The 16,954-nt window shown below is 42.0% G+C and overlaps 1 protein-coding gene across 2 annotated transcripts; it reads left to right on the plus strand.

Moving 5' to 3' along the window:
* The first annotated feature begins 1,501 nt into the window (after positions 1-1,501).
* On the plus strand, positions 1,502-16,525 carry Sfxn2 (sideroflexin 2). 2 transcript variants are annotated; one of them, XM_080180463.1, is made up of 11 exons: positions 1,502-1,586; positions 3,407-3,470; positions 4,600-4,669; positions 4,881-4,967; positions 5,382-5,483; positions 5,911-6,010; positions 6,725-6,807; positions 7,178-7,291; positions 8,048-8,167; positions 15,732-15,823; positions 16,430-16,525. In XM_080180463.1, exons 1-11 carry the CDS (start codon positions 1,532-1,534, stop codon positions 16,518-16,520), a joined length of 978 nt encoding a protein of 325 aa, XP_080036589.1. In that variant the 5' UTR covers positions 1,502-1,531; the 3' UTR covers positions 16,521-16,525. The 2 variants fall into 2 exon arrangements, with proteins under 2 accessions (XP_080036589.1, XP_080036590.1); XM_080180464.1 differs by lacking the exons at positions 15,732-15,823; positions 16,430-16,525 and adding an exon at positions 15,632-15,719.
* Positions 16,526-16,954: the final 429 nt, after the last annotated feature.

Below are 16,954 nucleotides of genomic sequence, written 5' to 3' on the forward strand. Positions count from 1 at the left end.
ATATACATTTTTCAATAAATCTATTTTCCTCACCCGGCATTACTATTTAAACGGAAGTAAATATTTAATAATTTAAATGATCTTAAAAAGATCTTTTAAATTATATTTTTTTCTTTACATTACCATCACCAAAGGGTTTATTATATGATTACAATTTTAGTTCAATATTTGAACACACAAAGTGTCGCCACAATCGAATTCTTTTAAAACAGAGTTTTCTTAAATTTATTATATCATAAATTTAAATTTTCTTTTTTATGATTAGAAATTAAATACTTCATTATAATGTAAATAGCAACATGAAATGAAAAAAATGAATTTGTTTTTAATAAAGTAAAATAATGGGTCTTATCGTTCTGGGCAATGAGAGTTTATTATGGATTATTGGAGCACTATGAGTTTTTAACGAATAGTCCTTGGAAAACTTGAGCTTGTTTATAGACATTTATTTCCTATATAGATCTGACATGGATCTTGAAGCAATTAAGCAGGCCGTTTTGTACAGGTTAAAAATTGGAAGATTTCATTAAATAAAAGTTATCGTAAATATACTTAGTAAATTACTACAAGATAGTCGGACACATATGTCCAAAGTTACTAGGTGGTCATTCGAGAGATCTAGTGAGTGACGTACATCATCTAATTAATTTAGAGTTTTGATCGTTAAGTATATATACAATTAAATATTATAATTAACAACTAATAATTTATGTAGTAATTAAATTACTTGTAAAAGGTGAAGTAATAAATGTAATTTTGAGAAAAAAACGCCAATTTTTTTTATGACTACTATTTATTTTCTCAGATGAGATGAGAAAGATGAGATGTAAATGCAATATATAGATCCAGGTCAAAAAATTATGTGACGATACAACTTAATGTGACCGTGAATCTGTTCTGGATTTTCAAGATAGTTTGATAAATTTTTTATTTATCTGCTTAGCTAGCTATTTATAATGTTTTATTAATAGATTTAATACATTAGATGGCCAGACAGATACAATTATCCTGCAAATTCAAAAAGGAATTTTAACAGATAAAGTTTTTGTTTATATTTAGTTACATATGACTTAAACAGTGATAGGGGAATATATGTTGCCTATTTATAGCATGCTAATATGGACCTTATTTATTGGTCTGCTCGTTCATCCTGTAAGAGAGGAGGGGATGGTTTAAAATAAGGGACTCGTAATTTTAGCCAGCTGCGAGTATTACTTTATCAGAGTGAATGAAAATCTGGTCCAGCATCTAAGATGCTGTCTAAAATGGTGCAAAAAATGGGGACAAATTTTAAATTGTTTTGGCGTGTGACGTCATACCCCCATCTCTTTTCTAGGGGGTTTCTTTTCTCCTTCCCTTTTCTTTCCCCTCACTTGTGACGTAAATAAACAGCCCCGTCAAATCAATTTAAAATTTGTCCCCATTTTTTGCACCATTTTAGACAGCATCAGCATCTAATTATATTCCTAGATATCGATTTATATTTTCCTATTTCAGAATACTCAATAAAAGATACTCAAAAAATTGTAAAATGGATGAAAGAATAGACGTAGATGCTCCTTTGTGGGACCAAACAACATTCTATGGTAAGTTAATAATGATTAGGTTTTCTTGCTTATGTTTTTTTTTTTGGGGGGGTGGGGGGATTCTTTTTGTAGAACGGAGGAACCCTTCCCGAAATTCGTTATAAATCTTTCGTTAATCTATATAAGGCTTCATTCTAAAGTAGAACCATATCGGTTCAGTGGTTTACGATATCTTTCGCTACACAAACACAGACAAACACCCTGTTTTTTAGAGGTAATTTTTTTAGAACTAGGGCTTATGAGTGTTTTACATACGCACACCTTCATATGTAACATTGATATCTCACCCCCGCCTTGGGGGGGGGGGGGGTTCCTACTTAATTTTATTTAGGGTGGTAAGACCCCTTTTACCCCACCCTTGGATGTTCTTTTATTTAAAATGGATAATTTTTTTTAAATGTGTGTTTGATGGGGTATTATATTTCTAAAGAAGTTGTATCAACTTTTTTGCTTTTTATTTAAGATAGCTAGCCGGTCCTTTCAGTAAGTATTAGATGTAAAATTTTTCATAGAATTCAAATATGCAATCGGTTTTTTTGTAGACCTCTTATTTTTTAAGTAATTTAAGTTTTTAAAAAAAATAATTGAGTCGGTTTTAAGGTACTAAAACGCAACAAAATAAAAGAAGAAAATAGCCAGTATAAACAAAAATAGTAAGATCTTTAATTTGACACCTTACTTTTAAAATTCTGTTGAGTAATTGTTGAAAAAATCTATTTTTTTAACCTCGGTTTAATCAAAACATTAAACCTAAATATTTTCTCATACAGACATAAAAAATATGGGTTCATATATATCATTAGAATGAGAAAAATAATATGAATCCATTGTAAGCAAAATTGAAAAAGTTCAAAAAAATTGTAATAAAAAATAGAAAAAATAAAAAAGTTATTTTAAGAATTGTAACTACTAAACTAGCCAATCACAAATCGCAAAAATTGACGAATCGGGAAGCTTAATCTATAAAATTAACCTATAGAATTGCCAGAAAAAAAGGAGAACGTTCATACAATATATACAATAGATACTACAATAAATATAGTGATATTAAAGAACATGTAAAGAATGAAAAATTATGAACAAATATGCATCAGTCTGTTTATAAACTTCAAAACAATGCAGTTAAAAATACATTATTGTTTCTTGTGTTTAAAAAATATCTGCTACATTGCATTGTCTTTTGTTTAGGTTTTGTTCAGGTTTGGTTCAAGCTAACCCTTTAAAGCCGAAAATTATGATTCTTAAAATAAACTTATTTTTTTTTATTATAGTTTTATAAAACTTTTTCAATTTTGCTTAGAATAGATTCGTAATATTTTTCTGATTCTAAAGGTATATATGAACCCATGTTTTTTATGTCTGTTTGAGAAAATATTTAGGTCTAAAGTTTTTATTAAACCGAGGTTAAAAAAATAGATTTTTTCAATAATTACTCAACAGAATTTGAAAAGTAAGGTGTCAAATTAAAGATCTTACTATTTTTGTTCATACTGGCCATTTTCTTCTTTTATTTTGTTGCGTTTTAGTACCTTAAAACCGACTTAATTATTTTTTTTAAAAAACTTAAATTACTTAAAAAATAAGAGGTCTACAAAAAAAACCGATTGCATATCTGAATTCTATGAAAAATTTTACATCTACTACTTACTGAAAGGACCGGCTAGCTATCTTAAATAAAAAGCAAAAAAGTTGATACAACTTCTTTTAATTAGTGTTCCATTGATTCAGGAGGTCTTTTGCTTCTAACAGCTATTCTGACAGAAAACAAACTTGCTTTAAAACTCAAATGATTTTGCTATGTTATTATTTATAATTTTTAGGAAGATTCCGTCATTTTGCCTGGATGTCAAATCCCATGAATGGATTGGTTTCTTCTAATAAACTAGGAAAATTTTAAATTCAAACAAAGCTAAAATATCTCTTTAACTTTACATTTTTTACATATCTCTGCGAGACTTCATAGAAACATTATAAAAACAAGGATGACAACATCCATAAAAGCGAAGCACTGAAACGGTAGGACAAACGGACATTAACACTTGTATAGTATCTGAACTGAAAAAATCGGAACATAAATGTATAAATGTCGAATCAAAATTGTAGGTAAATTTGTTGAAAAACTGCTTAAAAACAGGATAATGTTTATGGACATACTTACATTTTTGGACTTTATTATAGAGTTGCTTCACTTATAATATTGTTCTTTGTTGTCCCAGGAATCAATATACCAAAAATCAGATCAAACGGATAATTAAAACACTTGAAAATTTGTTGTTAAAAAAGTAGAAAAATCAACATGTTTAAAATGGACGTACGGACATTCTGGAAATGATTATAGAGTTGCTACGCTTTCTAAATCGTACCCAACTACTACAGGAATCATCATGCAAAGTTTGAAATCGATAGGACAATTCTAACATGCCTAAATTAACGAATAAAAGCTATCTATCTCGGACGGACGTACGGATGGACGGACGGACGTACGGACGGACGGACCGACCCTAATTATAGAAAAGCTTCGCTTTTAAAAATTGGTGATTCTTAGGATGGGTTTGCACACGTTTTTAGGTTTAGCCAGGGGCTGCTATTCAGCAAATTAATTCCATTTGAAATTGCCGAAAATTAAATATTTTGTTGAAGTAAAACTTGTATTTTGGGGTAACTGAAAGGGAAGTGGATAAGAATGGGAGAAAAAAAAGAAAGAGGGGTGAGTGGAAATTTTCACTCAAAATCACATTCCCTTTTTCCTGGGTTTAGCATCCCTAGAATTCATCTCAGAAGGAAGAAAATTCGGCAAATTTACTTTTCTTTAACACAAAATTTTGTTCTGAATGTTGTCAACTTTGCATTTTAGCCGCATAAAAAAGAATCCACTTTATTACTTGCTTGGTGCTTGGAACATTTTATATCATGTTTCTGCAGAACGTCCTAGACATCCCTATTCTGTGAGTTATCGTATAGCTAGTAAAAAATATTAAATTAATTAATATTTCATTTGAATTAAAAAAATCAAAGAGGAAGCAAAATCTCTGGTAATTGCATACAAGAACGGACAAGAACCAAAAGACACAACCCCAGATCAGGTTAGATTATAACAGGGTCAACAAATAAGGAATTAATCCCAGCTGGACATCAATATGCAGAATCCGCAGAGATTTTAAAAGATAAAAATTTTAACAAGACTTTTTGATAACATTCTTGATATTATAATTGACATAACTTAATATTTGTTTATGTTTGTCTCTTTTCTGGTTTCGCTTTATTGGATTTTGTCATCCTTATTTTTTTCTTTAGGTGAAAGGAGCGATGCAATTGTATAAGTCTGCATTTCATCCTGACACTGGCGAGCTTCAGAATATATTTGGCAGAATGTCATTCCAGGTAAATGGTTGTTCTATCTAACTGGCAAATCCGTTTACACGTTTTCCCTAACTGTGCCTTCTTGAGAACAAAAACTCGCCATCTTTGTTTGAGAAATTGAAAAAAAGGGGAAGGGGACTAATTTTCCTTTTGTTTATTATTTACTTTAGGTCAGATTAGGTTAGATTATATTAAATATTTGATAGCCCTTCGGGGTTAGAGAACCGCAGGTTTAGGTCCAGTAGTTTTAAGGGCCTCCCCAGGGGTTAAGCATTAGGAAAAATATTACCTGGCCAGGGCCTCATCCCTAATTTTTTTTAAAAAAGGGAGAGAGGTACTTGAGGCAAAGCAACGTCGTTTTGTAGTCTAAATATCTAAATATCCATATACCTATCTATCTATCTAGGTATCTAATTATCTATCTATCTATTGTAGCTACCTGGAGGTATGCTGATTACTGGAGCAATGCTCCAGTTCTACAAGACCGTGCCTGCTGTAGTTTTCTGGCAATGGTTCAATCAATCATTCAATGCTCTGGTAAGTTTGAGGATTTAAAAAGGACGATACGTTTTATAAGCAATGTTAAATTCAGAGAGAGAAGAGGCAATGTTTAAAAAATTTTACTAACTTTTTATGACACATGTTTCTCTTTCTCTCTGTCTCTCTCTCTGTCTCTCTCTCTGTCTCTCTCTCTGTCTCTGTCTTTTTCTATCTCTCTCTCTCTCTCTCTGTCTTTTTCTCTGTCGGTCTCTCTCTCTCTGTCTTTCTCTATCTCTCTCTCTGTCTTTCTCTTTCTCTGTCTTTCTCTCTCTCTGTCTCTCTCTCTCTCTCTCTCTCTCTCTCTCTCTCTCTCTCTCTCTCTCTCTCTCTTTTTCTATATTTTTCTCTCTTTCTTTTTCTCTCTCACACACACACTTTTTAAAATTATTGTAGGTAGCTACTATGTAATTATTTTATTCTGTAGGTAAATTATACTAACAGAAATGCCAACTCTACAACTACAACCAAAGAGCTTGGAATTGCCTACACATCTGCCACATTCTCTGCCCTGGGGACAGCTATAGGTACATGTTGATATATTTGAAAATAGTATTTGATATAGACAGCTGATACTTTTAGTGAAGATTCCTTGCACAAAGTAATATCAAGAATACAACATACTTTGTCTTGAGGTCTGCCTGTCATGAAACAAAAGACCTATGAATTAAAAAAATTGTGATTTTTTATTATCTTTTCATATGTACTTCTTTCTTTTTCTTTCTCATGATTTCACATTTATAATTCACTTTTTTCGTTTTCCCATCAATGATTTTTGTGCTTTGCTTATTATGGATGTTGTCATCCTTGATCATAAAATATATTGATCAAAAATGTTTTAAAAAATAAAACTTTCATATTCATAGCATGCAATGATGGTATGAAAACATTATTTATATTTTGCTTGATATGAAAACTTTAGCATCAAGGTGCAAAAATATATATGAATCAATCACATATATTAATGAGAAAAAAAGGGGGGGGGGGACTTAGCAATATAGAATATCATTTGTGTATATTAGCAAAATTCCTATAAAAGTAATAAATCTAATCCTGCTTTAATGTAGTTTTCACTTCTTTCCACGCTAGATTTTTATGCTTTATCGTCATTTGTATACCCCTTAGGACTTTCAAAACAGTAGTCACCAAAAAGTTTGTTTGTGTGTCTGTTACACAATTTTTATGTGTCACACTTTGACTTGTGTGTGTGCTAAGTTACGTGACTATTTTCCTTTATTTAGGTTTGAAGAAGATATGTGCCAATAGTACCAATACTTTAATTCAAAGATTTGTACCATTTGCGGCTGTAGCTGCAGCTAATTGTGTAAGTTGTTTTTAATAGCGTAGCTGTTCTATAAGTAGGTCATTTCTTTCAGTCTGTAGCTTCATAATAAACAAAAACTATACCGTCAGTTTTATTTTTGAAATATAAAATATGTTTTGGACTAATTTTTCTTGAGTTTCTTATGTAAGAAGAATACCTACCTTTCACAAAATAGCCTAAAACTTGACAAGTACAACTAAAAAGCTATAGCAATACGGATAGATAAAGAAAACTAAAATAATGCATTTTTAACCAATTTTTCTTTTCCCAAACCTAGAAAACTTTAAAGATTACTTAATCGGTAAAAAGTCGACCAATAATTCTTTATTTGAGCCTTGCAGCCGATGACATCATTCTATTAATTTTAAAGGTTAACATTCCCCTGATGAGACAGAACGAGATTATGAATGGTATAGCCATCTACGATGCCGAGGGAAAGTTGGCAACCAACTCCAAGAAGGCGGCTCAAACTGGCATTGCACAGGTATTCGGATGGATAGGATGGGAGGAAGTAACCCAATACAGCCCCTCCCTGTAATTAAATTATAATCGAAAAACAAGGATGACAACATCCATAAGTAGCGAGAAGTACAAGAAACCATGTACTGGAATACGGACAAGGAACTTGAAAGAATATTTATTAGTATCTAGAATAACAAAACCTTTCTTACTTTATCTTATAGCAAAGAAGAAATTCTAAAATACACTTAATAGTCACAGGTATTACTAATGGGTATATACATCCAATTATCGTTTATTGTCTTATCCCTTAAAATCCCTGGTAAAATCATATTTTCTTTGTTAATATCCCATGCCGAAAGCCATAAAGTTGCCAAATATATCAATAATTAGGAAATAAAGGAAATATTCTTAAAAGACGACAATTATTACGGCTTACAATTAAACATTTATAAAAGGATTATTGAAAGGGTAAATTTTGAGTAACATTATCCTAATATAAAAGTAACATTATTATTGTCTGTGTTTTGTCCGTCTGTCTGTACAAAAAGATCTTACTTACCGCTGAACCGATATGGTTCTCCTTTACTTTGTAGCTTCTCTTAAGATCAGTTAAGGTTCCAACTATTTTGAAGTAGGGTGCATCCACCAACCCAAGAGAAAACACACGTAGAAATAAGTACCTTCCCAAAATTTTACTGTTCTTATTAATCCAAAAATTGAACATGTGTATTGTAACGCCTCTCTCTTTGAACATTATGTTTAGGTATATTTTTTATAGGTTGTATTCTCCAGAGTGACCATGGCAGCCCCAGGTATGATGATCCTGCCACTCATCATGCAGAGGATGGAGGCCAAGCCATGGTTCAAGGCCAGACCAAGTCTACATGCACCATTCCAGGTTAAATAACAACTTTATTAGCTTTTAAAATTAAAAGTAACAGCAAAAAACTATCAAATGCTGTGCAATAGTCCAACAATTGTAGACATGTAAAAAAAAAAATTTTGCGGGACATCTAAAGATTTTTTTTAAAGCCAAGCTTGTATAGATTTTCAATATTTTCTCTACATTTAGGGTCGGGACGTCCGACCGTAGTGCACTCGAAAATCAAAATCAAGGTGGTTGTATTATGATGGGGTTAATTTTTTTTCAAGGAGTGAGTATCTGTGGTAATACGACACCCAGACGGACAGGCCATTTACAGAGTTGCTTCGCTGTGACTTATGATAACAAACCCCCTGCACTAATCTTATTATATCACCATCTATCTCATGACCGCTGTTGACCCCGCACCCAGCGGTCAAACTAGCCTGCCTAAATGTGGGGAGGGGACTCAAACATGCAACTATCACGAGTCCCTCACGCGCTTATATAACTGGGAGGCGTTGCCTCCCCTTTTACCACCGCTGCCCCCACAGCTTGTCTGCCGTCGGGAGCTAAGCCCTAGCGCCCCACACCCCCTTCAAACCTAACCATTGTTATAATCTGTTGTATATATATAGTAAACATAACTTGTAAATATTATTCAGTTTAAATATATAATTTCTGTATGATTGAATCCTGCTTGTTTGTTTGGTAGAATAATTAAAGGCTAGGGCTCGTTGAATCCGAACTCGTTACCCCGTGGGCCGAGAACGCTCGGCTTACCAGAACTTGGTGTCAGCTGTGAGATCGAGCCTTACAGAAACTAGCCTATTCTACCTCTGATTGGACCCTTTGGCAAGTAAGGGGACAATCAGCCGCCAACTGACCCGTGAGACGGCCTTTTTAGGCCGAATTTCCATCATTTTGAACGCAATATGTGGGCCTCTGGCCTACGGCAAGCAGATTTAGCCTGCTAAAAGCGCCAGTTAAGACGCTTTTCCGTGTCGTGTAGGAGTAGCGCTAGGTGCGCAGCCACGGCAATCGGATAATTTAGCTCAGACGGCTACAGAACTGAGTCCAAATTGGCAAGTGTAGCTGGGACAAGCCCCAGGACACCCAGGCCAAACCTACGAGACAGACAGCTGGGTGCTGGTCTCCCTAAGAAGGCAATGTGTGGCTGCGAAGCTTCAGCACACAAGTAAGCCCTACCACTGCGACGGATAGCAGATTTTGAGCCACAGGCACGGCAGGACGGGACATTCCCTGCCGCTGCCTCCCAGGATTCGAACCCGAGGCGCTGCAGGACGGGCCATTCCCTGCCGCCATTTTCGGGATTCGAACCAGCGGCGCTGTAGGACGGGTCATTCCCTACCGCCGTCACCCCTCTGAACCTTGCAGGACGGACATTCCCTGCTGCCAGTGCTTCCAGAATCACACCTAGAGCTCCTAGTGATAACAACACATAAGTGTGTATAAATGTCAACCAAGTGATAAAAATAAATATAAAATTGTTGACCAAGTGATAATTAATAAGCTCTAGTGATTCGAAGCTACAGTCTAAGCCACCATGGTAAGCGATACCACCATAGCTGCGGTGCGGCCACCACCAAAGTTTCTGCCAACCCCAGCCGAACGAGAGGCCCCCTTGTCTCAAGGGCAGGACCTCCACTTCCCCTGCCATGTCAGGGTGAGGTTTCCTACCCCTGACCCTGCCCAGCATGTACAGGTTGATGCCATGATTGATTCTGGCAACCGTGTACCAGGGTCTGCTGTAATTTCTGAGCACCTCATGCACGCGATGGGCGTGCAACGCATGTTGATTCCGGACAACACCCAGATCCTGACTGCTAATGAGGAAGGCCAGCCCCTCCAGGTAATCGGAAAGTTAAAAGAGTTATATATGGCAGTCTCACACACTCTTATACTCCATCTATACCACGTGACTGTGGTCCGGAACCTCTCACACCCTCTGAACCTAGGAGGGTATTTTCTCAAGGAGTTCGGAACTAGGCTCTGTTTCGACATGCAACCACCTTGCTTGTGGGTGCGTGGGGAGTTTATCCCACTCCGTGGCGTTCCCATTGACCGGGAGACAGCCGAGAGAGAGCTAAGCTATGAGGGGCCCCTGCCAGGCCCCCTGCCTGAGCAGCCGCGTGTGGTTGAGAAAGGCACACACTGGGTGGACGCTGAGCTCAACGCACACAAGGGAGCTAACCTGCTAGCCATGGGGTTGCCCCCAGTGCCCAAGGTGCCAAGGAAGAGCCTGCCAACAACGTTTCCTGAGATTGCCAGCCCTCCAGAACCAATCTTCTCCGCCGACACCTTTATCAACGGCCAGCCGTGTCCACCTGGCCCCCTCTACCTGGGACCTCCAGCCAGTCCACCAGCCAAGCCCGAGTCCAGACCCGTCAAGTCGCGGTCTGATGTACCCGGAGCCACACTCAACTCTCAGGCCCCAGCCTCTCCCGGCGCCGTGCCCGTCAAGTCGCGGCCGGACGTCCACGGAGCCAAAGCTGGACCCAGCACTTTGGCCTCTCCCAGCGCCGAGCCCGTCAAATCGTGGCCGGACGCCCTCGGAGCCACACCTGGCTCCGACACGTCAGCCCCTCCAGAAGCCGAGCCCGTCAAGTCGCGGCCGGTGGGTCCCGGAGCCAAAGCTGACCCCGCACCAGCCACGTATAGGCTAAGCGCTGTCACTCCAACTGATGGCCAGCCACCCCAGCTCCGCACAGCCAAGCGGGTGGTCCTGCCTGGCCGCGGGGTTATGGCGGTCCCTGTTGAGCTAGTAGGCCATCGCACCAAGGATGCCATCCAACTAGCTGCCCCAGAACAGAGGTTTGGGGAGGATCTTGTTATTCCAGAGGGCCTGTATGCCCACAGGCCTGGCTCTGCCACTGTGTTTAGAGTACTGGTGGTCAATGAGGGGGAGGTGCCCCTCTTGCTGGATGCTGGCCTCCCAGTGGCAGGGGAGCTGGTCAAACCTGACATTCTAGAGGTCTCTGATACGCCTCCCCCGCGTCTCCACTTGTTCCAAGAACCTGCTGAGCCTATAGACATGCAGGAGTTGTGGGAGGCCCTGGAGATGGAAGACAATGAGTTCCTACGCAAGGACCCCTTGCTCAAGAAGGAGGTCTGGACTATGTTGTCAGAATACAGGGACGTTTTCTCCAATTCTACCCCCGGCTGCACAGATGTGGTTGAGTTGCAGCTGCGCCTCAAGCCAGGGACCCAGCTGATCCGCCAGAGATTTAGGGATCTGAACCCGCGGCAAGAGGCTGAACTGGAGAAACAACTGGACACCTGGCTACAGGAGGGAGTTATAGAGCCGTCAGACTCCGCCTGGAGCAGCCCCCTGGTGCCCATCAAGAAGAAGGACGGGAGCACCCGCTGGGCCGTCGACTACAGAGCCCTCAACAAGTGTCTGGAGCTGGACAGCTACCCCCTGCCTAGGATCCAGCAGTTGGTAGAACGAGCTGGCGGGCACCGTGTCTACAGTGCTTTAGACGCGGTGGCCGCATACTACACCATCCGTGTGTCCGAGGACAGCCGGCCCTGCACCGCCTTCACCACCCCCAGGGGCTTGTATCAATGGAAAAGGATGCCCTTTGGCCTGGCTACGGCACCGTCTGTCTATTCCAGGTTTATTGCAGGGGTCCTAAACCCACTAGGCACAGCCAACCTCCAGTCATACCTTGACGACGTCCTGACCTTCCACCAGGATACCTGGGCCCACCTGGCCAGGCTCCGAGAGGTTTTGGAAGCCCACCGCAGGAGAGGGATCCGCCTCAAGCCAGCCAAGACCAAGCTGTTCCGATCTAAGGTGGATTATCTGGGCCACACCCTCAGCCGTGAGGGGATAGCCATGCAAGAGGACTATATTGACCGTATCTTGGACTGGCCAGCCCCTAGCACCCCCAAGGACTTGCTGGCGTTGCTGGGGTTCTTTGGATACTACCGCCTGTTCATCCCAGAGTATGCAGACCTCACCTACGAGATGAACCGCCAGAAGACGGCCAAGGCCCTAACCTGGACGCCTGAGATGGAAGCCCAGCTGCTGCAACTCAAGGACAAGTTCCGCAAGGCCCCCATCCGAGCGCCGCCCAGGTTTGATTTGCCAGCGGTGTTCCAGCTCACCACAGACTTCAGCAGCCGCGCCATCTCTGCCATACTGAGTCAATGTCAGGAGGGCAAGGAGAGGCTGATTGCCGCCGTGGGGCGCAAGACAACCGACCCTGAGACGCGCTACCCGTCCTGGAAGGGAGAGATGGCCGCCATTATGTATGGGATCCGAAAATTCCACGGCATCTTGTCCTACCGCAGCTTCCAGATCAACACTGATTCCTCTGCCTTGCTACAGATGAAATCACTGAACACATCCACAGGGATGGTGGCCCGCTGGCAGGAGGAGCTAGCGGCCTTAGACTTTACCGTCTGCCACAGGCCTGGCACCCAGAATACCAACGCCGACGCCCTCAGCCGCCGGGAAGATGCCAACATGCCAACGGCTAGCGCCGAAGAATTAGCAGAGCAGGCTGAGTATATCCACAACCTTTGCCAGCTAGGGGAGTCCGCAGCTAGCCGGCCTCCTGCCGCCCGACTGGATCCAGCTAGAGTATTGGAGGCCCAGACACAGGACCCCCTCCTGCTCCGTGTCCGCCAATGGGTGGCTGATGGCAAAGCCCCAACCAAGGCTGAGCTGCGTGGCAAGGAACGAGACGAGCAGCAGTACGCCAGCCGCTTCCCAGCCCTGGGGCTTGACGAGCACGGCTGCCTCACCACCACTGACCAGACTCTGACAGGAGAGAGGACAAGATACCTGCTGCCTTCGGCCCTCCAGCAGGACGCGTTCTTTCTAGCCCATGGGACCCCCATGGCTGGGCACTTTGGGATGGACGCAACTATCGCCCGCGTGGCCATGCACTTCTGGTGGCCCAACCTGGCCCGTGACGTCCGCCTGATGGTACAAACCTGCCCTGAGTGTGTCCAGAAAGTTACCAAGGAGAGGCTGAAGCAGGGGATCCATGTGCCCTCCCGCCAGGGGTATCCACAGCAAGTCCTATTCATCGACCTGGTGGGGCCACTGCCAGAGACCCCAGCTGGGAACCGCTACATCCTCACCTGCCAAGATGGATTCAGCCGGTTTGTCAGCCTCTACGCCATCCCCAACAAGCGCACCCTCACGGTGGCTGAAGCCCTGTTGCACCGCCACCTGGCCACGTTCGGATGCCCCCTGAAGATCCATTCCGACAATGGAATGGAATTTACCGGCCAGGTATTCCAGGAACTGGCCTCCAGACTTGAGATTGGCCTGACACATCCACCACCCTACAACCCGCAGTCCAACCGAGTGGAGAGGTTTCATAGGACGCTCAACACAGGCATGCGCCTGTTCCTGGACAGAGACGATAATAACTGGGAGCCACACCTGCCTGCCATCGCCTTCGCCTACAACACCAAGGCCTGCAGATCCACTGGCGTGACCCCGTTCCTGGCCTTCTTTGGGAGAGAGGCCAAACTTCCGGTGGACATGGTACTACGGCTCCCAGAGACCGAATATGCTTCAGTTCCAGCCAACGTCCAAGCTCTCTTGCAGCGCTACTATGCAGTGTATGATGCCATCCAGCAGAAGGAGGAGGGAGCCATCAGGAGGAGCGCGGCAGCTTACGAAGGCACGGCCAAGTATGAGGTTGGAGACTTGGTCTGGTACCTGGCCCCCCGCCTGGTGCCAGGGAAGGCAGCCAAGATTACCAAGAGATGGACTGGCCCCTGGAAAGTAGTGAGGAAAGCTACAGAAGTCCATTATGTCATTAAACCTGCCTCTCCAGTAGCCAGGATTTCAGAAGTTACCGCGCATGTAGGCCGACTGCGCAAATACACTGGAGATGTGACTGCCCACCAGATCCCAGCAGACATCCAAGTTGACATGGACGGCGACGAGGACGCCACTGAGCTGCCAGTTGGAGCGGCGGCGCCCGCAGCTAGCAACCCAGGGGAGCTCCCAGTGCACCAGCCAGCCGCAGCCGCCCCACAGCTTAGCGGCCAAGATCGTGACCCAGTAGAGGAGAACCTGCAGGAGCAGCCCAACGAACCACCGCCGCCGCCGCCCACTCCAGAGCCACTCAGAGATGCCATCTGGAATCCTGACGCGGACATGGAGAACCTGCCAGCCAGCAGCGAGCCTGTAGGAGAAGAGCCAGCCACTGCGATGGAAGAAGCCGCCCCAGAAGAAGAAGAAGAAGCCATGTGCCCCCTGCTGATGACAGCCATCCCCATCCGGGTAGGAGCTAGGAGACCAAGCAACCTGAACCAAGCAGGCGCCCCCATGGAGTTCTATGCACCATTTGCCATCGCCATTCCACCCTTAGGAACCATCAGAGTCTGCCTAGGCCTACGTGTCCAGCTACCAGCCGAGACAGAACTAATCCTGCAGACGAGGCAAAATTTCCAGCGGCGGGGCTTGGCCGTCGCCAACCCACGCCTAGAAGCCAACCAGGAGCTGACAATGCTGATCACCAACCACAGTCAGACTGAGCAACGAGTGTCCCAGGGAGCCTGTGTAGCCCGAGCTGTCCTCCATCGAGCTGTGCCCCAAGAACTGCCTGTCCGGCGCAGGCATAGGCTGTCGTATCCCCAGGTTCAAGGCCTGGTGGCTCAGGAGCCACGCAACCCTTGAAGGGGAGGTTGTGGTAATACGACACCCAGATGGACAGGCCGTTTACAGAGTTGCTTCGCTGTGACTTATGATAACAAACCCCCTGCACTAATCTTATTATATCACCATCTATCTCATGACCGCTGTTGACCCCGCACCCAGCGGTCAAACTAGCCTGCCTAAATGTGGGGAGGGGACTCAAACATGCAACTATCACGAGTCCCTCACGCGCTTATATAACTGGGAGGCGTTGCCTCCCCTTTTACCACCGCTGCCCCCACAGCTTGTCTGCCGTCGGGAGCTAAGCCCTAGCGCCCCACACCCCCTTCAAACCTAACCATTGTTATAATCTGTTGTATATATATAGTAAACATAACTTGTAAATATTATTCAGTTTAAATATATAATTTCTGTATGATTGAATCCTGCTTGTTTGTTTGGTAGAATAATTAAAGGCTAGGGCTCGTTGAATCCGAACTCGTTACCCCGTGGGCCGAGAACGCTCGGCTTACCAGATATCCACCACCCCTAAATTTGCTTTAGGGTGGTGTACAACCCCTCTTCTGCACACTTTAGGTTGTCATCCTTGATTATATGTAGGGAATGGGAGTTGGATGTTTCCTCAGGTGGATTCTTTAAAAAACTTGCCTCACTAAAAATTCTTTGCCTCTCTAAAATTAGTGAGGCTCGCTAAAGATTTAGAGTGGATAATTTTGCCTTACTATGTTAGTGAGGCAGGGAGCCAAAAAAGATTTTTAAGAATTCACCTCTGTTTGTGATTTTACCTTTAATTTCTAGGTTATGGTAGTTGAATGTTTCTTGTTTGTGATTTTACCTTTAATTTCTAGGTTATGGGAGTTGGATGTTTCTTGTTTGTGATTTTACCTTTCATTTCTAGGTTATGGGAGTTGGGTGCTTCTTGTTTGTGATTTTACCTTTAATTTCTAGGTTATGGGAGTTGGGTGCTTCTTGTTTGTGATGGTACCCTTTGCTTGTGCCCTGTTCCCCCAGAGAGCTCAGATAACTCTAGACACAATAAGGTAATAGTTATGTCTTGCATCGTATTATAAACGGCTTTCCGCGGATATAGAATGTACAATTATAAGATTAAAACTAGTTTTTTTTTAGCCCCGAGGTGCTAGACATAGTTTTTTCGTATGGATGAGAACCGGTTCCTATCCACCGGATTTGAATGAATACGAGAAATATTTATTTAGCCTGAGGGTAGTGATGCTACTCTATAATTAATGTTGGCTGTCCATCTGTCCGTAACGATTTAGTGGTATGTAATTTTCTCGGCTGATAATCCAGATAAATAGTTTTTTTTTGTAAAGATTTTCTATACCAATGTCGGTCTGTTAGTCATGGTACAAAAATATGAATATTAAAACATATAAGATTACATGTGAAAAAGGTTTCGTGATTTCTCCCCTAATAATTTATTCTTTATTTATAACCACTAAACATTTGCTTTTAAATTACTTTGCCGTATTTTCATCAATGACTTTTTGTGCAATGGGAAGTTATTATCAGTGTTAGATATTCCAATGAGACATCCAATAGGGGGGGGGGGGGTTGGCTAAATGGGTTTTTTGCCCCCTAAATTAAAAAGCTTCAACGTCCTTGATAAAAACATTTATTTACAGGAGTCAAGATCCGGAAGCTTATGAAGATCTGCAGAAAAAATATTCTAATAATAATATACCATCTGTATTTTTCTATAATAAAGGTTTATAACAAGATTCATCTTTTTTCACTTTTTCTTATTAACTTCCTGAACGACATTTTGGTAATTTGGCGTTCTCCCTCAAGTGCCATGTAGAGCACAAAAACCCCGCGGGACCTCTATTTTTTAAATAAGTTGAAAATAAGGGAAGGAGGTAGTAGTTTTTCGTGTTTTTTTGTTGTTGAAATTTCAAAGGTTGTTTTTTTCAGTACAAAGCTTTGCTTGAGAAAACTATATCGTACAAAAATTGCGACACTCGTATAATGTATTACAGGATTAATCGAACTATTAAAAAACTTTCTGTCTGGTAGAATTCTCTTTTAAGTTGTAAGATATTGTGTTGCAGATCAAATACCCAAAATTTGAAGCCTCCAGCTTCAATAACAAAAAAGTTTTAGGCATTTTAAAATAATATTATATATCTGGAACTTTACGACAGCTTGAC

This window comes from Acartia tonsa, chromosome 13 (assembly GCF_053477335.1).
Source record: "Acartia tonsa isolate MP-2025a chromosome 13, ASM5347733v1, whole genome shotgun sequence".
Classification (NCBI taxonomy): Eukaryota; Metazoa; Arthropoda; class Copepoda; order Calanoida; family Acartiidae; genus Acartia; species Acartia tonsa.